A 23644-nucleotide genomic window follows, 5' to 3' on the forward strand; every position below is an offset into this window, starting at 1 on the left:
TCCCTAGCTCTCCCAAAGGTATCACTGAATTCAGCAATACTGGAAGCAAATTATAAAGTAATGTTAAGGTTTGTACTTTATCCCAGATCGGATAGCAAAATATCAGCCTGTGTCTTTTCTGTTATGTTTTAGGTGTGAGGAAAGGGCCACAATGGAACATATATGGTGGTCTTGCCTGAAAGCACAAACTTTTGGGTTGGCGGTTTTCAACCTAGTTTCTGATATAGTAATAACCAAGATAGACAAGACACCAGAAGAGGCCTTATTTAGGCCAACCAATTCCAATCCACAAAAAATTTACTGGTTCGCAAGGGCGAGGAAGCAGGTTGACATTCCAGTGGGACCTATAGGGGCAAAGTTGAACTGGATCATGGGTAATTTCAAGCACAACAGTATTCTTAATGACAAATTAGACAAGTTTGAGCAAATATACAACCTGTTGGTGACATATAGCACAAAGTGAATAGTAACATTCTAATTAGGGGTAGTAGCTTAACTAAGTAATTATTTGTCTGAAGGTCTCTGCTCATTCCCTCAGTTCTCTCCCGGTACTGACCAAAATCAAACTTATAACACAATGCAAATGGAAGCCTACCCAACTAGTAGGCACAATAATTTAATAATGTCTATTCAAAAGTTGGGGGACACAGGCCCCCTTCAGAAGTGCAAGCTGTTTGATTTGTTTGGTACGGATGTCTTGTTTTCCCGTGTATTGTCATAGATGTTTGTTTTACTTTGTATACAAGCGCTTTTTATTGAAATCTACATGTCTATAAAAGGACAATACTGTTATTTGTTCTAATGTATCTAAAATGTATATGTCAAAAGTCCAACAAAAAGATTAAAATACAATGACTTGAGAGACTGAGAAACGGAGCCTCCAAGTCAGTAGGGTCTTAGTTGCAATGAAAGACCCCATCAGCCCCTTTTAATTGATTGAATGTACAAATAATGGAAGCAAAGTAATTTTTTTATTTCACCATAGTTTTATGCACCATCTTCTGCTACACAATACAAGTTACATAATATAGCAAAGGACAGGGACATGTAAATAGTGCAAACCGTTCTTTTTTTCCCCAAAATAGTAAACTCAGGAAATCTAACTTTGGTTAGGCTCACATATAGAGGAGCGCAGTACAAAAGGCACAAAACAGGTTAGACTAAAACATACAGCAATATTCCAGAACATTACAGAATCCACCAGGACAAGTCTTCGGCCATCTTGGTTCCTCCAGTTGTCTCCTTTTACAGGTCGAACACTTTCATGTCTATGGAGGATTTCAGCAGCTCATTCCCAGCTCTGACAAACTTACCCAGAGAGGGACCTGAGGAGACATTAATTGCAACGTTTAATAATTCCAGGTACTGTGTAATGCGTTACATAATAATCATATGAAAATTCCTCATTAATAGTGGATAAGGACCCACAGTGACCATATGTCACAATTCAGCTCTAAGATAGCTGACACAGCAATATACTTGTCATTGGTAATATATAGAACTACCACAAGGTCCTTTAGGCTTGTGTGGTATGTGTGTAGGTAGGTACTAATGTGGTGACAACTTACCATATACATTGTGAGCATTGTCTGACCAATAATGGGTTATACATGATACTTGTCTTACCAACCTTGATTAGGAGCCATTTATTCCGATGGTGTAGTGGACGCTCATCACATGCTGTCAATATTTAAACCAATCAGAATTTTTTTGCATTGAGGACATGTCAGTAGAAAATGGATTCCCACTGGTCATCAGTACACTTACCTGCTTTAGCCTTGACCCAGGAGACGGCCTTCCCCTCCAGCAGCTCCCATTCTTCTCTCTGATCAAGACTGTTGGTGTAAAGCCAAATCACGGCCAGGACCGTCACCCACACCGACACTTCAATATTCTACAGAAGAAGGCAGAGAGTTTTTTGTAGAAGACTGGACATGTTACATATCTGTATAATTGGAATTCCTCACTGGTTTTAGCTATGAAGGAATCATACCAATAGGGATGAACTAATAAAGGCCAATTATTTATTATGGTTTGGAATAAGAAATATAATAAAACATAAAATGGCGTATAATAATATCATTCATCTTCATTATCTGGCAGCAGAATAAATCACCCAATGCTCTGATATGGTCAGTAACACAATACCTGCTCAGGGTTCTGAGTCTTTATGTCTGACTCGGATATTCCCAGGACATCAGAGAATTCGGGGGTCAGATTCCAGGATCCATCTGCATTCTGCAGGGCGATCAGCCTGATTAGAAGCGGGGGCTTCACTGGGACAGGGGGTGGTGGTTGTGGTGGTGGGGCTGAAAAGCTCTCAATTAATTCTAAATAGGACAAAAAAAGATAACAGATAAATGTAATAAAATAGACATCATATAAAGCCAGGACAATAATGTGATATATCAGAGCTTCCTGGTCATCAGGCTTTAGTCCCATTATGTGCGATTCACTAGACTTCACAAATAGCCAAGGACATCAGATCCTGCTTAGTGAGCAATGTCTGATGCTCCCATTTACGTGTTGTCTTTTGTGAATGTACTGCCGCACAAATTTCTGTCTTTTTTTAATGCTGCCCGGTTCGGTATAATGAATGGGGTTAGAATTTCAACAGCTTTGCTGTTATCAGGACAGAAATAGCGACGCTGATCAACAAGGCAGTGATTCTTTGTACTTCTTAAACAGATACAACAAAACCTTTTCCATTGAATATTTAACAGATTGAAAGGGAAGCATGAACATCACACTCAGTTTCATTAAAGGGGGCCTAGAACCTGACAGCCCTTTAAATTGCAATGCATGAAAATGTAAACCTTAAACAATCCTTAACATGTTAAATTTCATTCCTGCCATGAAGGTCCGTGCACCCGGTAGTGTGGGACCCTCTGATTTGGGAGTATTGTCCATATTGGAAAGAATTTACCTCTACTCTGTGAGAAATTATATTTTTTTAGTTGACTTTCCCTCTTGCGGTCCAGCTTTTTAAAGCAGAACAAAAGACACTTCTGGATTTCTTTCTGGCGTTGATGAACCAGAGAGTGCCACCATCTTCTTCTGCCTACATCACCCAATCTTGCACTGCACAAGCATGAGATCGAGTGATGTTTCCTCCTGAAAATGTTAGAAAGCGTTGATCTCACTGCACCTGGGTGGGATTAGCCTTTTTTTTTCTTTCCAAGCCCCTGATGATGAGCGAGATCGTGCAGCAGCCCAAAGCCTTCTAAGATATGAGACGGTGGCGGCAGTAAAAATGGAAAGAGTGGGATCCTCCACTCAAAATAACAAAAAAGCATTTTATCATTAAATAAAAATGTTATCTACCCTAAAAAAATGTAATAGGTCCCATTTTTTAGGTTAAAATGCTCCACACAGGCCAATGTTGATTGAAAAGTTCCAGAACGCCCAGTATCCAAATTCAGCTTCTCTTTACTTTCCTCACACTATGTTTGCCTGTGTGCTTTAAGAGAAACACCTGGAATCTGCCTGGGGGGATGGATGAGACTCACTTATGTTCTTGTCTACCGGGTGCCCAGGAGCCAATCTCCCATCCCCGAGCAATCACATGAAAACGGAGTCCTTACCACTGACTACATCAGACGTACACAAGACTTATTCGGTTATGAGAATTTTCTGATTAGCAAGCTGGAGGGGCAATACTGAATAAATCTGGAAAAGCAGGCACGCCCAGGTTCAGAACTCCAGGCATGCACAGAAGGGAGGCACCTGTGCTTTAGCGAGGAAGAGGTGTAAGTGTGACAGTTACATAGCTTGCTCTTGATTTCCCCTTTGCATCGATGTCACTTGCATGACTGGTGATCCACCTAATTAGAAAATTAGCAGAAAACTATAAAATCTTTGTTTTACAAACATATAAGTGCACACTTATAACATAATTCCCAAAACATAGAATTTTGAATATCGATGACTGGAATTTTGGAAAGTTTAAAAGACTTCTGTTCTGAAAGCCAGACTTGAAAGAGTTAGATTTAGTGTCCAGGTAATCAGTGAGTGTTTTATAGACAAGACTCTCAAGAAGTTTGGAAACATATAAGAGAAGGGACAGAAGCTAGAAGTTATAGAGGGGTGTAGTGAGGGTTTCTTCACAATAGGGAGAGTAATGGCACGCATGAAAGCAGAGGGGTAGGAAGGCAGAGGGGTAGATACCAGTAGAAAGGGAGAGGTTGAATAGTTCGGTTAGTGCAGGGGCCAGAGTAGAGGAATGAGCACGAAGTAGATCAGAGGGGATTTGGTCATATGGACAGGTAGTAGATGGAGATGAGAGAAGAGTAACAGGGCTGAGGGAGAATAATGATCATTTACAGATGGATGGGGTTGATATGGTTAGAGAGGCACAGTGACATGTCTGAGTTTGATGATTTTTCTTTAAAGTGAGTGACTAAAGTGATGTCCGGTGCAGAGAAGGTAGTTGTGGGGGGAATAGGGGGTAGAGTTTAGGAGGGAGTCGATGATTGAAAAGTTCTTGGGAGGTTATGAAAGTGAAAAAATAATTTTTGTTTGTCAACAGTGATTGCAGTGTTGAAGTGTAGGTGCTTGGCTTTTTACTCAAGGAAGTCAAAGATGAGGCCGGATTTCCTCAATTTGCACTTTATAGACATTCGGTGTGACTGTTGTGCCAAGGTCAGGGTTAGCGGAAGCTGGAAAGGACAACAAGGGCCAAGGAAAGTTTGGTAAAATAAGTGGCAGCTTGATCTGGGGATGTGATTTTAGAGAGAGTTGAGGCCAAGGATGTGAGGTTGAGAATAGGTTGTGGTTAAGGTTACAGATATGTGTCATCAACCTGGTCTGAGAAGCAGCAAAGGGGGCTGTTTATGTTCTATGTTAGGCCAAATGCAGCGGTAATAGCGATCAGTTTGTCCGAGGAAGTCTACTTGGGGTCCTCCAGTGCAACATTAAAATCACCAAGGATTAGGGTAGGTAGGTCATGGGAAACAACGTGTGGAAGCCAAAAATTGGGAGATTGGGCCAGGTGAAGGTAGACAGCCAGGCAATGAGGAATTGGGGCAGAAAATGTAATTTAAATGAGGGTAGGAAGGACTCTGTATGAACAAATGAGGGGAGAGAAAAAGACCCACACCACCACCTGCTCTGTTGCCAGGTCAAGCACACGATGCTTGTGTGAATAAACCCATAAAATGCCAATTAGACTTGACTTTTTCCCCCCCAAGAAACACAGTGTGGTCTTATGACCACAACTTTTTAGCTGATGAAACCCTGAACATGGTGATGTGCAATGGTGCAGATATCCAGAACACATGAATGGCTCATGCAGTGCACTTACATACCTTGGGGCCTTCCTCCCTTCTTGCGAAGTGCTAAACCTATAAAAGATAAGCTTCATATACATAAAAGCAAAAAGGAAAATCTCTTAGCAAAAAAACTTTTTTTTTATCAATAATTAATCATTTTTAGGTGTATGTAGTTTTAAAATGGTTTTTTATATCCATTTTACAATTTCTATAAAGTCTTTGTTTTACAAATAAAATTATAGGGTATGCCCCTGACCAAATTCCTAGATTATTGGGTTTTTTAAAGATGGAGCCAGGACACTGAACTGAAATATCTGCTATACCAGAAGGAGAATACAAAGACTAACAGAACAACCTGCTCTAAGGGGTAAATAAGGCAAAAAAAGTGATTTAACAATAGTTCATATTCTTACAGATGACCATTTCTGAATTGGCTCTCTCCAAGTATCCTTATAGTATGCCTGTGAAAAGCAAGACCCCAAGGGAAAATCTCTACATGCCTTTCAAAAGCAAGCAAAACCCCGAGCACCCTATAAGACCTACCTATCGGGGTGATTACTGAAATGTCAATGGCTGCTGAGAGGAGTTATTCTAAGGGCCACCAATAGAACATCCACAGGAGGGACCAGGACAAAGCACGCTGCTATAGAAAGGAGGGGAGTGTTTGCTTCAATCCACCCACCAATGGAAGAATATGGCAGGCAGGAACATGGGGAGGGATTTTTGATCTTTTCTGCATAGTTGAAGACTGGAGTGTGGATTGTAGTTTGCTAGAAACGGAGGACTGCATTATAGTAGTACCCGTCAGAGATTGGGGTCAATATTCTATAGTATGCCCAGTACATGGGGTCTGGATAGTAGAGTATACACCACAGACTTAGGGTGTAGATTGGTAAGTATTTGCGAGAGACGGGCAAGTTCATTGCATAGTACTGTCCAGAGAATGAGATTTGTATTACACAGCCCCCAGCAGCAGCAGGGGTCTTTTTCGTACACCAAAGAATGGGGTTAGTACTGTATATTAACCACCAGAAGCCGGAGCCTGGATTGGTTAGTATTTGCAGGAGACTGGGGAGTCCATTGCATAGTAGTGTCCAGGGAATGGGGTCTGCATTATGTAGCACCTAGCAGAAACCGGGGTCTTCATCATACACTAAAGATTGGGGTCAGTACTTTGTAGCATCCAGCAGAAGCCAGAGACTGGATTGTAGAGTAAACACCACAGACTAGGGTGAGTTTTATAGACAAGGCCCTCAAGAAGTTTGGAAACATATGAGAGAAGGGAGATGGGATGGTAGCTAGAAGGTTAAGAGGGGTCCAGTAAGGGTATCTTCACGATATGGTGAGAGTAATGGAATGTATGAAAGTGGAGGGGTATATACCAGTAGAAAGGAAAAATTTGAATAGTTTGGTTAGTGCAGGGGCCGGGGTGGAGGAATGGGCATGGAGTAGATCAGAGGGAATTGGGTCAAGTGGACATGTAGTAGAAGGAGATAAGAGAAGAGTAACAGGGCTAAGGGAGGTTAATGATGATTTAACAGATGGAAGGGGTTGATATGGTTGGAGAGGAACAGTGAGCGGAGACATGTTGGATTTTGATGATTTTTCTTTAAAGTAGGTGGTTATGTCTTGGGCAGAGAAGGTGCTTGTGGGGGGAATAAGGGGTAGGGTTTAGGAGGGAGTCAATTGTTGAAAAGATCTTGCATGGGTTTGGGTGGATATGAAAGTATAAAAATATAAGTGCAGTGAATGTGCTTGGCTTTTTACTCAAAGAAGCTGAAGCTGAGGCGAGATTTCCCCTATTTAGACTTTGTAGGCATTTGTGTGACTGTTGTGCCAAGGTCAAGGTTAGCAAGACAGGGGTAGAGGAAGTTGGAAAGGACAAGGGCCAGAGAGAGTGACAGCTTGATCTGGGGGATGTGAATTTAGAGAGAGTTGGGGTTAAGGATGTGAGGTAGTTTGAGAATAGCAGAAGAGAATTAAGGGGGGAGAATAAGACCCCCACCACCACCTGCTTTGTTGCCAGGTCAAGCACATGATAATCGTGCGAATAAAGCCATACTGTGCCAATTAGACTTGACAATGGAATTTTTCCCAGAAACACCGTGCCAATTTCCTGCTATGATGATAGCGTTGTTTAGGGATGGAGCTGGAGGGGAGGATTCCTTAACATTCAGAACATCAGGCCTCATAACTGGTTTCCAGGATATTGGATTAGAAGAGACATACGTATACCTGTATAATCAACATCTGTATAATAAGAATCAGACATAGGTCTTATGACCACAACTTTTTAGCTGATGAAACCCTGAACATGGTGATGTGCAATGGTGCAGATATCCAGAACACATGAATGGCTCATGCAGTACTCTTACATACCTGGGGGCTTTGCTCCCATCTTGGCTAATGGTAATGAACCTATAAAAGATAAGCTTATTATAATAAAGGCAAAAAGGAAAATCTCTTAGCAAAAAAAACTTTTTTTTTTTAGTAAAAAAGTAATATTTGTAGGTGTATATGGTTTTAAACTGGTGTTTTATATCCTTTTTACAATTTTTATAACGTCTTTGTTTTACAATTTTAAATTACAGGGTATGCCCTTGCCTGAATTCCTAGAATATTGGATGTTTAAAAATGGAGCCAGGACACTGAACTGAAATATCTACTATAACAGAAAGAATACAAAGACTAAGTGAACAATCTGCTCTGAGGGGTAAATAAAGGAAAAAAGTGATTTAACAAAAATTCATATTTTTACAGATGACCATTTCTGACTTGGTTCTCTCCATCTATCCTTATAGTATGCCTGTGAAAAGCAGGACCCTAAGGCAAAACCTTTACATAAATTTCAAAGGCAACCAAGAAACAAAACCCAGAGTACCCCATAAGACCTACCTATCGGGGTGTCTACTGAAATATCAATGGCTGCTGAGAGGAGCTACTCTAGTAATCCACCCACCAATGGAAGAATATGGTAAGCAGGAACATGGGGAAGGGATTTATGTTCTTTTCTGCATAGTTGCAGACTGAAATGTGGAATATATAGTTTGCTAGAAACTGGGGCCTGCGTTATAGTAGTACCCACCAGAGATGGCATCAATATTCTATAGTATGCCCAGTACCTGGGGTCTGGATAGTAGAGTATACACCACAGACTAGGGTCTGGATTGTTTAGTATTTGTGGGAGACAGGGAAGTTCATTGCATAGTAGTGTCCAGAGAATGAGATTTGCATTATATAGCACCCAGCAGAAACAGGGGCCTTTATCATACACCAAAGAATTGGGTTATAATTTCAACCAGAAGCTGGAGCCTGGATTGTAAAGTAAACACATACTAGTGTCTGGATTGGTTAGTATTTGCAGGAGACTGGGGAGTCCATTGCATAGTAGTGTCCAGGGAATGGTATCTGCATTATGTAGCACCTAGCAGTAACAGGGGTCCTCATTGTATACTAAAGATTGGGGTCAGTACTTTGTAGCATCCAGCAGAAGCCAGAGCCTGGATTGTAGAGTAAACACCACAGCCTAGGGTGAGTCTGTTATGGACAAAGCCCTCAAGAAGTTTGGAAACATATGAGAGAAGGGAGATGGGATGGTAGCTAGAAGGTATGGAGGGGTCTAGTATCTTCACGATAGGGAGAGTAATGGAATGTATGAAAGTGGAGGGGTAGATACCAGTAGAAAGGAAAAGGTTGAATAGTTTGGTTAGTGCAGGGGCCGGGGTGGAGGAATGGGCATGGAGTAGATCAGAGGGGATTTGGTCAAGTGGACAGGTAGTAGAAGGAGATAAGAGAAGAGTAAAGCTACGTACACACTTCCAATTATTATCGTTGGAAAACGAACGACGAACGATCCTGCACGATATCTACGAACGATCGTATAGCACCGATCCTGCACATAGAGATAACGACACGATCGTTCGTAGATATTGTACACACAATAGATAGGATCGTTTGAGCGATAGAGGAACTATGTGCACGACAGGAAAGTGAACGAACGTTCGTTCATTACGCATGCTCAGATCCTGGACGATCAACGAACGACCGTACACACGAACGATGTTCAACGATCGTCGTCCAATCCGATCCGCCGGTCCGGTCGTTCGTTTCCAACGACTTTCCTCGTTCGTCGGCGTCGTTGGTTACTTTTTTACGAACGATTTTTTGCCCAATCGATCGTTCGTCGTTCGTTTTGAACGATAAAAATTGGAAGTGTGTACGCACCTTTACAGGGCTGAGGGAGGTTAATGATGATTTAACAGATGGAAGGGGTTGATATGGTTAGAGAGGCACAGTGAGCGGAGACATGTCGGATTTTGATGATTTTTCTTTAAAGTAGGTGGTTATGTCTTGGGCAGGGAATTATAAGGATTATAAGAGACATACACCTGTATAATTAACATATGTATAATAAGAATCAGACATTGGTCTTATGACCACAACTTTTTAGCTGATGAAACCCTGAACATGGTGATGTGCGATGGTGCAGATATCCAGAACACATGAATGGCTCATGCAGAGCACTTACATACCTGCGGGCCTTCCTCCCATCCTGGGTAATGGTGCTGAACCTATAAAAGATAAGCATCATATACATAAAGGCTAAAAAGAAAATCTCTAGGCAAAAAACTTTTTTTTTTTTTTTTTAGTAAAAAGGTATTTTTAGGTGTATATGGTTTTAAACTGGTGTTTTATATCCTTTTTAAAATTTTTATAAAGTCTTACTGAAGGCAAAGCCTTTACATAACTTTCAAACGCAGCCAAGAAACAAAACACAGAGCACCCTATAAGGCGTACCTATTGGGGTGTCTACTGAAATATCAATGGCTGCTGAGAGGAGTTACTTTAGTAATCCACCCACCAATGGAAGAATATGTTAGGCAGGAACACGGGGAAGGGATTTTTGTTCTTTTCTGCATAGTTGCAGACTGAATTGTGGAATATATAGTTTGCTAGAAACCGAGGCCTACATTATAGTAGTACCCACCAGAAATTCGAGAGTATGCCCAGTACATGGAGTCTGGATAGTAGAGTATACACCACAGACTAGGGTCTGGATTGTTTAATATTTGTGGGAGACAGGGAAGTGTATTGCATAGTACTGTCCAGAGAATGGGATTGGCATTATATAGCACCCAGCAGAAACAGGGTCTTCATCGTACACCAAAGAATGGGGTCAATACTGTATATTATCCAGCAGAAGCCAGAGCCTGGATTGTAGAGTAAACACCACAGACTAGGGTCTGGATTGTATAGTATTTGCAGAAGACTGGGGAGTCCATTGCATAGTACTGTCCAGAGAATGAGATTTGAATTATATAGCACTCAACAGAAACCAAGGCCCTCATTGTATAGTATCAACCCAACGAATAGGGTCTAGATTGAGTAGTATCCACAAGCAAATATGGTCAGCATTGAAATGTATTTTACCTGTGCAATGTAAATGGTTTTAAGGCATCTCAAAAACATGTTATGTCTTTTAAAATCCCTATAACCTCTATATTGTTTATCCATTAGAGATTGGGGTCTACGTTACACAGTACCATCCAAAGAATGGGGTCTGCATTGTGTAGCACTTACATGAAACTGAAGTATGCATTGTAAAGTTAACACTAGAGACTGGAGTTTTCACCAGAGACAGGGGGTCTGAATTGAGTATTCATTCTATAGAATAAAAATTCAGAACAATTCATCCAGCTACAAAAAGAAAAGAAAAAAGTGCTCTTACAACTCATCATTTGGTATGCACCACTTCCCCTGTACTGATTCGACATCATCATAAAAGCTGTAAGAATAGACAAACAATAAATGAGTAATATTATACTGATTCTTCCCATGTTTGAGGCAGGAATGAAAAACCTATAAAGTTGATTGATATATTCTCCTAAATTATTGGCAGAATTGCTCACCCCAAATGTATTTATAACGCTTTATTTCAAAGTGTATAATAAGAAGATTATTATCACCTGAACACATGGGAATCTTGTAGCTTCATGTTATATTACTGTCTACAGTCAGGTATTAGTGTCAACATTTTCCAAATTTATGAACTAGGAATAGGACCCCATAGAAAAGCTTTAATGAGTTAGATAAACTTGGTTCTAGCTAATAGGTCCATTTATCTTTCAATGACATCCCAACACTATGACAGGATTATTATATTTCTAAATGGATATTCTTTGTGTGGCTAGTACTTACTATGATCTGTCAGGTCTTTATCTAAGGTGGAAGTAATTGTTTGGTGCTTTTGCAATGAAGGGGCATGCAGCTACATTCCATATGAAGGTACTAAGCATCAGTCTGTTCCAATCAAAATTAGATACCTGGAGCTGGGACATCTCTACGTAAGGGAGGACCCTCAACCCTGGTCTTGGTGTCCTTGTTCACACCTACATAGGCTGTGCGATTGGAGACAACACCTGACTGCAGACTGGTCTCCAGGATCTTCTTTTTCACCTCTTCAGAATCTGATTCAGTGCTTTGTTCCAGTTCAGATATCAGAGCTTTGGCTGCCAATCTATGGATGGTGGACCTGAAGGACAACAGAGAATGCATGATGAGGCCAGAGCTCTTCCAGTTCTATGGTGGGTAAGGAATGTAGGTAGTGCATAAGGAAACCAGAGCCCTGCCAGTCCATGGATGGGTGACAGAAGATAGTCCATGTGAAGCCCACCAGTTTGTGTGAGGTGGGTGAAAGAAGATAGATAATGCATGAGAAAATCAGAGCTCTACAAGCCTGTAGATGGTGAGCCCAAAAGTCAATGAACAGCCCATAAGGACACGAAAGCCCTGCCAGTACATGGATGGGTAACAGAAGATAGACAGTGCATTTGAAAATCAGAGCTCTTCCAGTCTGTAAGGTGGATGAAAGAAGATAGAAAATGGATGAGAAACCTAGAACCCTACTAGCCGGTAAATGGTAAGTATAAAAGACGATAGACAGTGCATAAGTAGACCACAGCTCTGCCAGATTGTAAATCGTTGAGAAAAGGGAGGCAGTATATGAGAAGACCAGAAATCTTGCAGTCTTTATGTGTGGGGTGAAAAAAAGATACGTGAATAAAAGTCCAGTCCATGAGGGCCAAGATCCACATACTATTTTAGTATTTATTTAAAGACAGCAGTAATTGAAGTAGGAAATGGTTTACAAAAAGTCATATAATAGGTTTATTTTATACCAAAACTTGGCCTGTATTTGGCCCTCATGGACTGGAGTTGGGGATGTAGACGTTTTCAGTATTAAGTACTCACCTTTCTTCATTTTGAACATTTAGCGGGAAACGAAGGTTGTTCTTTATCATTTCATCTTTATACTTGTACTGCAGACAGACCTCACCTTCATTCTCCACCTTCGAAAAAAGAATATGTAAATTCCAAAATCTTTCTTTGCTCCGGATCTTATTATACAACCAGGGATGCTGTACAGTCTAAAGGTGTATTAGGTTTTACTGAATATATATATATTTATGTGTGTGTGTCCTTGGAATGTACTACATTACTGTATATATACTGAATTCAATCCCATCTACCTTCACCTTAACCCCCATTTCATCAATGAAAGCTTGCCTTCTCTTGGTATATATTGTCCACTTTCTCTAAGAGTGGATGGAGCCTAACATGTTTAGCAGCTTGGTTTTCGTTAACACCAGTTGAGCCTTATTTCATTTCAGTCCTGTTTTCCGCTAGACTTTGTCCCACCCAAATTTTATGCACATTGGAAATTAATAAAGTTAAAAATTAAGAAAGTAACAAAAAACAGTCTTCCCTGGGCTTACAGACCTTTCCTTTTAACTGTGCGTAGACAATTGCTTTTTGACCTTGGAAGATGGAAGTGGGGACTTTGGACAGGACGATGGCTTCCACATTAGGAGGAAGAGTCCATGTGAGTGAGACATCCTTCACGGTGGGTTGTAAGGAACACTTAAGTGCACGAAGAACCTAAAAAAGTTAGTATTAAAAAAAATTTACTTAGGCCAACAAAAGAAACAAAGACAGCTTTAGCTACAATTTACAGCATAATTGTGGAAATTTTCCTCACATTACATTATGGTTTTTCTGGGTTCCATCGTCACTGGAATGCACACTGTAGCTTCCACATTCTTGGCCTTTTATCCAGCAAACCACCTTAGAGTGCTAGAGTAACTCCTAAAAGAGTGATGAGTGCCTAGTACTTTGCTACTTAGAGAGATTGTTGCATTAAAATTGATACTTACAATCTGCATTTGCATAGCCCTGATTAACCCTTATTTATTTTGTCCGTCTCTTCTTCCCCATTTCTAATGCCTTTCAATTACTATTGTTTTAATTTTACCATTTTTCTATTTACTTTGTCTAACTTTTTTCAATGTCATGAGTACAAAAACAGAAGTGGTTTAACTAAACTCCTAGATCCTTGTTTCTCAACGTTTTTAACATAGAGGAAATAACATTCAGGTCTTCAGGGAACCCCTGCTATATATCCGGATCCCACAGTACATTGGCTTAGTGGTCACTGGATGTTAATGCCATTGCTGGCCAGTGGGAAGGCTTCCACGCTTACAGATATCCAAAAAGATTATTAGAGTCAGTGGTAACTGTTCATTGATGAAAAAACCCTAGACATCTCTGGAGGAACCCTAATTGAGAAATACTGTATTGGATCAACGCTGTCTTCAAAACCAAGGTAACTAATCTAACCTCATGTTCTTCATACTGACTTTGGGAAGTTACTGTTTAAAATATTTTAACCAATAAAATATATTTCCATAGAGAGATTATCCTCAAAATCATGACCTGATAGGCTGCCCACTAGACTTGCAACTCTCTCAATGCAAGTATTTATGGAGTACAAGAGAAATGTAAGGCTTTACATAGCACTCTGGGTAAATTCACCAACCGGGCCCTATAAATCTGCCAAACATATCTGTGGGTTCCTCAAAAGACATGATAGTTCAAGTCATTCTACAATATTTAAAGGGTTGAGAAACACGGTCTTACAACAGTTCCATTTGGTTGAGGCCTGGAGTTCACTAGTTCTATTGCAACACCTTACTTATACTTAATACTTTTGTTTTTTCAGTCATTCTTTTGTAGATTTATTGATGTGCTTGGGATCATTGGCCAGTTGAATGGCTTTTGGTACCCATGAAATCATGGTCAATTCATTAACTGTAAGGTGCCAGGTCCTATGGCTGCATAACCAGCTCATATCATCCCCCCTCCACCACAGGGCTTTAAAGTTGCAATGAGGTGCCTCTGCTGATACTCTGGGTTTGGCCAAACGTGGCATTATGTCAAACTCTCCCCTTAGGTATAGTCTGTCCAAGGGACATAGTTCCAGAAATCCTGTGGCTTGTTTGAATGCAACTTTGCAAACCCAAGCCATACTGCCATGTTCTTGTTGGAGGGAAGAGGCTTTCTCCTGGTATCCTTATCTAACCAGCCATATTAATCCAGTTGTTTTCTAATTGTACTGTCATGGTTGTTAACATTTACCCTGCTAAATGAGGCCTGTAGAGTCTGAGATGGAGCTGTTGGGTTTCATCTCTCTATACTAAATAAATTTGTTGGGATGTTGAATATTTTCCACCTGCGAATAATCTTTCCCACTGGAATGATGGACTTCATTTTAGAAACAGCCATACATCCCTTCCCAGACGGATGAACAGCCACAAAAGCTTCTCAAATATCACTTCTGAAGTCTTATTCCTTGGCATTGTGTTAACGCATACCTGAATGCTTCAGAACAACAAACTGCCAAAACTTTTCCATTATAGACAGGATTACATTTGCTGATGATTAATTAATCAATGCATTTGATGATCAACAACTGGCTGCTACTTACTCACTTAAGTCATATGAAAGTGGTAAGGGTGTATTTCATTTTTCACACACTGATGTTTACATTTAGTGTTTGCTAAATAAATTATGGCATGGTGCAGTTTATCAGAGATTGTATTTACCTAATTTTTAGACCTGCTAGGGAACAGATTTTTTTTTATTATATCCTGATAGTTAAAACCTTAGAATTAGGCATTCTTTTTTCAAATATATTTGTTTATGAAGCAAACATTGTAATTTTCGGTCTCAGTATTACTCTTACCTTGGGTTGCATGCGGTCTTTGCCGGTGATAAATTCAAATGTTCCACCACCTGCCCGGGCCATGCCTTTAATGAGGGAGGTGGAGGCTCCTTCACCAATCCCAAATGTGAAACACCTGCAAATGGGGGACAAGTTTTAATAACTCCCTGCTTTTGGTGGTGGGGGACATATAAAGAACTGAAAGCCTTCTAGAATCAGGCCATTCTAAAAGGCAAAGTTTTGATGTAAGCCATCCAGAAAATGTTTTCTTACTGATAGTGACGCAGGCTATCATGGTGATGGGCTACAAGGAATGGTTAGGAGCAAGGTCAGATTGGTTTTGCATTTGTCCTTAAAAGCAGGTAATTAAAGACTAGACTTCTCAAAATAGAAGCTCTCATTAAAAAAATGCTTTACAAAAATCCACCAATGAGGATGTCGAGTGCCAATTGTTAAAAAGAACTAAATTCATTCCTCCTGCTCCTATAGTAGCAAAACCATCCTAGCTTGGTCTTCTATGGCCAATCTCGAATTACATTACCTTTGGAAGTTATGTTAACATAAGTTCATTCATTCCATCCCAAGGTGTGCCCGGCATAAACAAAGCTGCACAAGCACATAGGAACATAATAAGAAGTATGCAGATAGACAGGTTTGATTTTTAAATCCCAAAAAAAGCTGCAAGTTTGCATATTTTTAGACTGTTTGTCAAGCTGCCATTTAGACACATAAAAGATGTTTATTGAATAAGTCAGATCATCATAGCTGTCTTACATGTTTTATTAAAAAAGGAGAGATTTATCACACCTGTATGTAAAAATAAATAAGTCAAGCAAGTGAAAAAACTGGCAGGTGATATGTCTCCATGTTACTACACAGGGGGTAGGTTGTATTCTCATTTATATTTAAAGAGATGATGGAAGAATTATAATTACCGGTGTTTCTGAGCATTTTTATGAACTTCGTTGATCACTTGCTTCGTGTTTCCAACTTCTCCATCCGTGAAGACAAAAAGCTGGAGGACGGACAGATGAGAGGATCAGATAGAACACAACAAGGTAAAACTCAACATTGGATTGCTCAAACAGGAAACAGGAATAATGGAAAAAACACAGGTCATTAGTACGAATTAAATGTTACTGCCTTAAAGAACGTCAGGCCAAATTCAGATTTCAGCTTTAGGTTATTTGAAGGCTCTGTGACCCCATAAGTCGAGTCCTTGGAAGTCTCCTTTTTCATACTCGGCAGCAGCTACTCTACCAAATGTTTTACAGCCTCACTAACCTGTCGGGGGTGATCGGCTCTACCAGCTGTTTGGTAGATCTTTTTTAAGGGTTGGAGAATTTCAGTTCCTCCAAAGTTGGCATCCATCTCATTCACTTTCTTCACTGCTGCCTCCATGGATTGCTGGGTGTACTCCACACTCTCCCTGGGAAATAATATTAAGGAGGCATTATAAGTTAAAGATGCAAACAAGTAGATTTCATGGTGTTTGGGACTTCAGTCAAATAGGGACATACCCACATAAGAATTTCTATGATTTTTATATGTTCATCTCTCAGACATCAAATGGTTTACCAACACGACACTGCATTATATTGATGTCTATCAACTAACCCATCACTTGTGTAAAAGGCTCTCTGTTACGCATCACCATCTGGGAGGTGACACAGGATTACCTAAAGTATACCACGTAGGTGGCTCCAAGTCTTCATTAGAGCACCCCATAAAGCTTGATGAGCCAGTAACCATAATGTCCACCAAACTGCTTTGCTGCAGGAAGACACCAGGTCACAGCCCCCCCAGTTCTCCATAGCAGAGACAAACCGGATCAGGCAGTCATTCAACAGACTGAGATCAGGGCAAGCACCCATCAGAGACAGAAGCGGTACAATAGGCTAAGGGCAGGGCAAGCAGAAATTAAAACAAGCTGAGGTCAGAGTGACAATCTTAAAAATTAGGAAAATGGAAAGTGGACATGCTGAGGATCCAGCAACTTCTGCCAGGACCGAGGAGACTTAAAGAGCCGCTGTTAAGTGCACATTCTCATTGGCAGCAATGGAGAATGCGCAAGCAGATTAAAACACCTTTGCAATCTTCCATGCTCAGTCTATTTCTAAGGGCAATTCTCTATACACATTTTAACCTCCCTAGCGGTTCATTTGTTTCTGGTTTTATATGTCTAAAAGCGGTACATTGTTTTTCATGAAAATTTATTTTACAGTATAATATAATAGTATGAGTTTAATAAAGTTTGAAAAACAAAATCATGTAAAAACAATAAATAAATGTTCTTGAAAACAATGTACTACTTTTACACATAAAAATCCAATCTATTGCATTCAATACAGTTATTTTGTATTGAATGCAATACAAATGGATTTTGAATTTCCCGTCCCGCCGGCAACGTACACATGCAACGACGTCACCGGGAACTCCCCGCTGACTCATCTGATGCAGAAAGAGGAAGAAGAAAGAAGACGGAAATCACGGCGTTGGACGGCGTTGGGTGCCGGCGGATCAGGTAAGCCCTCTATTTACTAACCTTCCCAAAGGTTTACATACCCCTTTAGCAACTTTTTCTACCCTGAGTCAACACTCAGGCTTACCTCTAGGGAGGTTAGGCTAATATATTCAGAAGCCCATACTGTATTTTCACAGATTCAGAACATCACCGCAATAAAGCTTCTCAGATTGACGACAGCCTAATCTTTATACTCACGGGAAAAATGCCTCAAAATGGGAGCCAAAGCCATAAATGTTGAAAAAACATCCAAGGGGTAAACTCTTCAGTAGAAGTACCAGCGTCTCCTGCAGAGGAAAGATAAGGAATGGGTGACCAGATAGGCAAGGACTAGTTAAGGCTGCGTACACACATGCAATAATTATCGTTGGAAACAAATAACTTAACAACCGATAGTCCGTTAATCGTCAACAAAAATAGTGCACAACAACACCGATGAGTTGACACTGGAAATGAAAGACCGTCCCAGCGGATCTAATTGGGCTATGATCGTTCGCAAGCTATTGTGTGTACGGTCGTTCAGTGATCGTGGATTGTTCTGCAGTATACTTCCTGCATCATTCAAACGATCGTATCTAGAGTGTGTACACTATTGGTGGATTTTTATTTGAACAATCATAACGTTACAGCTTGTACAGAATTGTGCACAATAAGATCATTCAAAATAATCATGCATAATCGTTGATCTGTCCTTAGTCGTTCGTTTTCTAACAATTATTGCACGTGGGTACCTAACCTAAGGCTAAGCTATAGATTGAACTGACAAGAAAACAATGGTGGATTTGATATGGCACACATGGTTGGATTTGGCCTAACTGTTTATAGGAATAACGAGAGATAGAGTTCAATAAAACAACATAGGTACATAGGTTAATGGGTTGAGTGGTAGGTTGTCTTTATGAAAGGCTGGGGACACCCTTTGGGTACCCTTGTTTCAGATAGACGGTCAGTTTAAACAATTTACTGACCTTGGCACTTTGAATCCTCTGTGGAGCATTTGGCTCAGAATTCATTGAACATTCCATACTGCCGGACGGGTCTACAAGGAAAATTAACTCGCCGCAATTAGACTGCTCCTGTCCAGCTGGGAAACTCGGATAGAAATTCAACATGGCCATCGACTCTGCCATAATGGACCCTACAGAACACATGGAGAGAATATCACTAACAAAAACTGAGAACACATTCATTTTACTCCAGAATATTCTTTTACAGAGGCGTCTGAAATTTATTTTAATAATTCCACTGTTATATAGATTATTATTGTTACCAACAAACATGTTATCAACGGACTTCTTTTAGGAATGGATATTGTCACCGGTATGCAATTATTTAGTTACTTAATGCAATAAATATACAGTGGTTTGTTTTTCTTGTAACATAAGCAATAAAAGATGAAAAAAACCTCAGATCTAGATTTTGGGAAGATGAAAATGTTAAGAGAATAGAAAAGAAATAGAAATAGGGCCATGGAATGGAAGGGAGGAGAATGAGACTATAGGGTATGTGGTATGGGTGGCATTTCTACACAATGCTTGTGGTTTACCAGTCAAAGTTTTACATGTCCAACAATAGACTTTGTATTGACAGGAAAAACTAAAAGAGTAGGACCAATCAAAGCCAGGCTCATTGCTGTAAATAGAAATGGCTCTCAGAAAGAGAGACTGACTTGGGGAGAGCCAGACCATAAGGCCATTATCCCTCCCTTCCTTAACTTTCAGACATCAAAGCTAAAAGTACTAATCTAATGCAAAAGTGCATTGAGCAAATGAGATACAAGCAAAATTAAGTGCATTAAATAAGGATGCCATGGAAGATCCATGGATGGCTTTTCGGTTGGATATAAAAATTCTCTAGTCTGGCTAAATAGCATAGCTCAAGAGCAGGCGCTTTAAGGGAGTGTGCAGAATTAAGATGTCTATGTGTGCAGTAAAACATTGTAATCCTCCACCATGATTACAAGTGAATTAAAGCACCGCCGTGCTGCCCTCTCCCAGTCCCTTAAACACACCAGACAGTAATGTCCTTATCAGCAGATGATGATTGTCCCCCAACAATCTCCCATGACCCAGACTTTAATACTGTGGGTAACAAGTGCTGATTCCCTCAGACACCAGACTACCTTCAGGACTGATAAAAACAGATACTACACTTGATCATTTTGAGTATCAGTACTGGTTGACCCAATGGGTGGACCCACAAAAGCATTTCTTTCATGACTTTAACCCGTGGAAGAACCAATTGTAATATTGCCCAAGTCTCAGCCCTGAGCTGCAGAATTAGAACTTACTGATGCTGAAGGGTGCAAATCTGGGGACACAGGGTGCATCTCCCTTCATAAACCGGAAGCCACTGTGAGATTTCCACACACAAGTATTGGGGAGGAGTGGAGAAAGGTCACCTCAAAATGTTGTAGCTGGAGTTCCCTAAAACCTAAAAATTATTTCAGGTGATCTCCCTATATTAAAAAGGTCAAGAAAGGCTGCTCTAGACCATTGTAAATGTGTATGCTTAAAGGGGACCTTTTTTTTTTTATTATAATGCAACAAATCTGACATTCACTAAAACATTACCTGTTGGAAAATTTACCAGGTTCATGTGTTTTCCATGGTAGTAAAGGATTCTCCACCCAGGAATGTTTCAATAAAATGTCAGATTTGCTTTAAAAAAAAAAAAGGACCCAAAAATGTTTTTTTTTTGATAATTCTATCAATGGTTCATAAATATCAATTGAAAAAGTGTGTGTAGGTGCAATTATACAGAACCCAAAAGAAGAGCACCATACATATTGGTAATAAATGCTGGTCCCAAGGGACACTGAGATTTGGGATCAGGCAGGGTTCAGTGAAGTTTTGTTGCAATATACAAAATACAATAAAATGTGTTGGGACATACAGGAGCGATCTCATACACTGAGCCGTTATACCGTGACACAGGTCAGCTTATTTTATCACCTGTGGGGCTCGGCTCTGAATCCTGGGCTGTGTTTGTACATCCAAGGCCTGCTTCCACAATGACGCTGGGTTTGTTCACATCCATATAATAAGCCAGCAATTCCACGTCTCGCTCAAACTTGTGTCCCTCTGCCAGTGACACCTGCAAAGTGAAATATTGAAACTGTCATCTTAAATATATTAGGGGAACACAGACACATCAAATTACTGCAATAGTATAACAATGGAAATCCTTTTTAAAAGAGGAACCAAAAAAAGGTTTTAATGCCATTCTGCATCCGGCTCACCTTAGCGCCAGTCTTGTCACTATCCGTGTATTCCAGAGGAGTGATGTTACAGTTCGACTCAATCCTGGCAATCCCGTATACAGATTGGAATTGAGCGTTTAGACTTAAAGTGTACGGGATCTCGCCAATTGGAACCTGCGGACGGGTGGCTGTTATACTCACATCATGGTCTGGAAGAAAAAAAGGAAATCTCATTTTCCAGTGGTGATCAATGCCATTAAATGTCACCATATTCCTGTTGGTTATAATACAGTGAAACTGACGTGTCTAAAATGGTGAAAGTAGTGACAAAATGCAAGCGGAAGTGTTACTCTAAAGACTGATCCCTACGTTGTCCCTATGGAGCTCCTTGGATCCAGGTCCTAAAACTGTGAAATACCCAAATATCAATTGCCCTGGTGTCCAACATGCAGCCTCTTTGGTATTTATTAGGAATTGGTTTGAAGATACACACATGTAACTTGATGTCTGCACTTTTTATTTGCACAGTTTTTGCACAGTTTTATTTTAACTCCAGATCAGTTCACTTTCAGGTTCGTAGTCCTTTCAAAACAATAAATTTAACAATTGAAATCTTATTCATACCTTGTGGGGTGTATCTTGGGTTAAGAATGGCGGGCAGTACAAAACGCACAGCTCCATCTGCCTCCACGGGCAATTCCCGTACATATTTAAGGGTGACCTCAGCCTCCTTTCCTGGAGGGAGATTCCCAACACTACAGCTGAAGACATCTGCCGAACTGTCATCTTCTTCCAGGAGGAAAGCTTGCTCACCCCGGCTGATGGCTTCATCGTAGGTTTTATGAGCCTGGAGAAGACATGGAAATGCAGCAAAAGTGTTACGGTCATTTAGAGGTGTGCCTGTGATTACCACACTATTCAGTAATAGTTCCCAATGCTGTGATGGCTGCTTAAGTACAGTAAACATGGACCAAAATCACTAGAAAGTTCAGGTTAGATACACAAACTCTAAGTGACAATCACCTCGACTTGTGATTGCATATCGGCAGGAAAAAAGTAGAATGGATTACTCCAGTTTCCATGCTTCTACCTCTCTATGGTTACATCCATAATCCCATAAAATAATTACTCCGTATTTAACATTTGTTGATTGACTTTTAGGTAAATTGGCTCGATTTAATCCATGGAGTCATCCAAATTCAGTATTTATAGAGAATAAGAAGTGACCTGTTGGGTAAATAGACATGGAAAGTCCTTTTGTGGGGTGGGGACTGGTCTCTCTCGGAGAGTGTCCGGCACATAAATAATTAATCATATATCCAAATGGAAATGAACCCATAGTTGATCTATACTTTAAAATTGATGTTTATTTGATAAAAGCTGTGTACTAACCTTTCCCTGAGATGTTATAAAATAACAGAATTTAGATCTTGGAACAATAATGATTGCCCACCTTTCTTTAAATCACTTTAAAATGTTTTTCTTTTTTAGATGTGGTTTTATTTTTTTGCTGCGATATTAAATCCCCTTTCCTCTGCTAAATAAGTAGTCAACATGAAACATATATGCCAGCTCAGCTCATCAGCAGTCTCAGGTCTGTTCAATATAACATTATGAATATTTAATTGAGGATTATATGTACATAACAAGGTCATGTCCTTGTTCAGTGGATTTATTAAAACCATTTCCTATTTGGAAAGTTGGTTTCAATCCTGCACCAGATCCATCCAAGTTTGCTAGATCCCCCATGATAGTCTACCTCCTCCAGTTTTATACTATGGGGACAGGGTCTCTAACAATAACCCTCCACATTCCACCCCCTATCCCCTGACCTTTTTTTGATGCTCAAAACTCAAGTAACCCTTATGGTATACCTAATCAAGAATAATCATGCAGGATGATATAGCCAAAAAATCAGCATAAAAATTACTAAACCACTCATGGTGTACTTCCATCTGCCTCTACTAGCCCCTGCTTTACAGTTTTATTTATAGTCCATTGAATTTCTTAGTTTTCATCTATTTTAACTCCCAAACACAACGGAAACCAGCTGATACCCATCTATGACTAGAAATCATAAGACATGATAAATATCTACAGACTGGCCAAACTGGTGACCACACGTTCCATAAGATTACACAACAAGAAAAATGTCATGCAGTGCTCAACCAAAAAGACACAGTGTGATGGTAAAGGGAGGTTACTTTTTTGGCTTTATGTTTTGAAAGAGAAGTTTATTGTATCAGTCAGATTAAACAATTAGCAACCCAAACCTGGAAACTGTATGTACACAACATGATTATTATTATTATTAAACAGGATTTATATAGCGCCAACATATTACGCGGCGCTAGGGATTGCAAATGACAGACTAATACAGACAGTGATACAGGAGGAGAGAACCCTGCCCCGAAGAGCTTACAATCTAGTAGGTGGGGGAATTTCACACACAATAGGAGGGGAGATACGTAGTGCTGGGAAGTAGTGATGGTTTCAGAAAACAGAAGAAGACGGGTAGGCAAGTTTGAAAAAATGGGTTTTGAGCGCTCTTTTAAATGAGTAGAAAGTAGAAGCAAGTCAAATAGGAG

At 40.1% G+C, this 23644-nt stretch overlaps 1 protein-coding gene across 6 annotated transcripts in view; it reads right to left on the minus strand.

Annotated features, from left to right (window-relative positions):
• Positions 1–952: 952 nt before the first annotated feature.
• LOC140332317 (von Willebrand factor A domain-containing protein 5A-like) overlaps positions 953–23644 on the minus strand; it is a 30652-nt gene continuing 7960 nt past the window's right edge. For 2 of the 6 annotated variants that reach the window (XM_072413577.1, XM_072413578.1), the window contains exons 4-21: positions 21681–21903; positions 21096–21265; positions 20809–20950; positions 18823–18992; positions 18053–18141; positions 16615–16759; positions 16266–16345; positions 15352–15466; positions 13050–13208; positions 12522–12619; positions 11594–11802; positions 10999–11055; positions 9803–9841; positions 7650–7688; positions 5307–5342; positions 2149–2330; positions 1768–1894; positions 953–1325 (exon numbers count right to left, since the gene is read on the minus strand). In XM_072413577.1, the coding sequence (XP_072269678.1) occupies positions 1246–1325; positions 1768–1894; positions 2149–2330; positions 5307–5342; positions 7650–7688; positions 9803–9841; positions 10999–11055; positions 11594–11802; positions 12522–12619; positions 13050–13208; positions 15352–15466; positions 16266–16345; positions 16615–16759; positions 18053–18141; positions 18823–18992; positions 20809–20950; positions 21096–21265; positions 21681–21903 (2160 nt within the window). In that variant the 3' untranslated portion in view covers positions 953–1245. The other 4 variants (XM_072413580.1, XM_072413579.1, XM_072413581.1 and 1 more) reach the window with 4 other exon arrangements.

The sequence above is a fragment of the Pyxicephalus adspersus genome, chromosome 6 (genome assembly GCF_032062135.1).
Source record: "Pyxicephalus adspersus chromosome 6, UCB_Pads_2.0, whole genome shotgun sequence".
In the NCBI taxonomy this organism is placed as follows: Eukaryota; Metazoa; Chordata; class Amphibia; order Anura; family Pyxicephalidae; genus Pyxicephalus; species Pyxicephalus adspersus.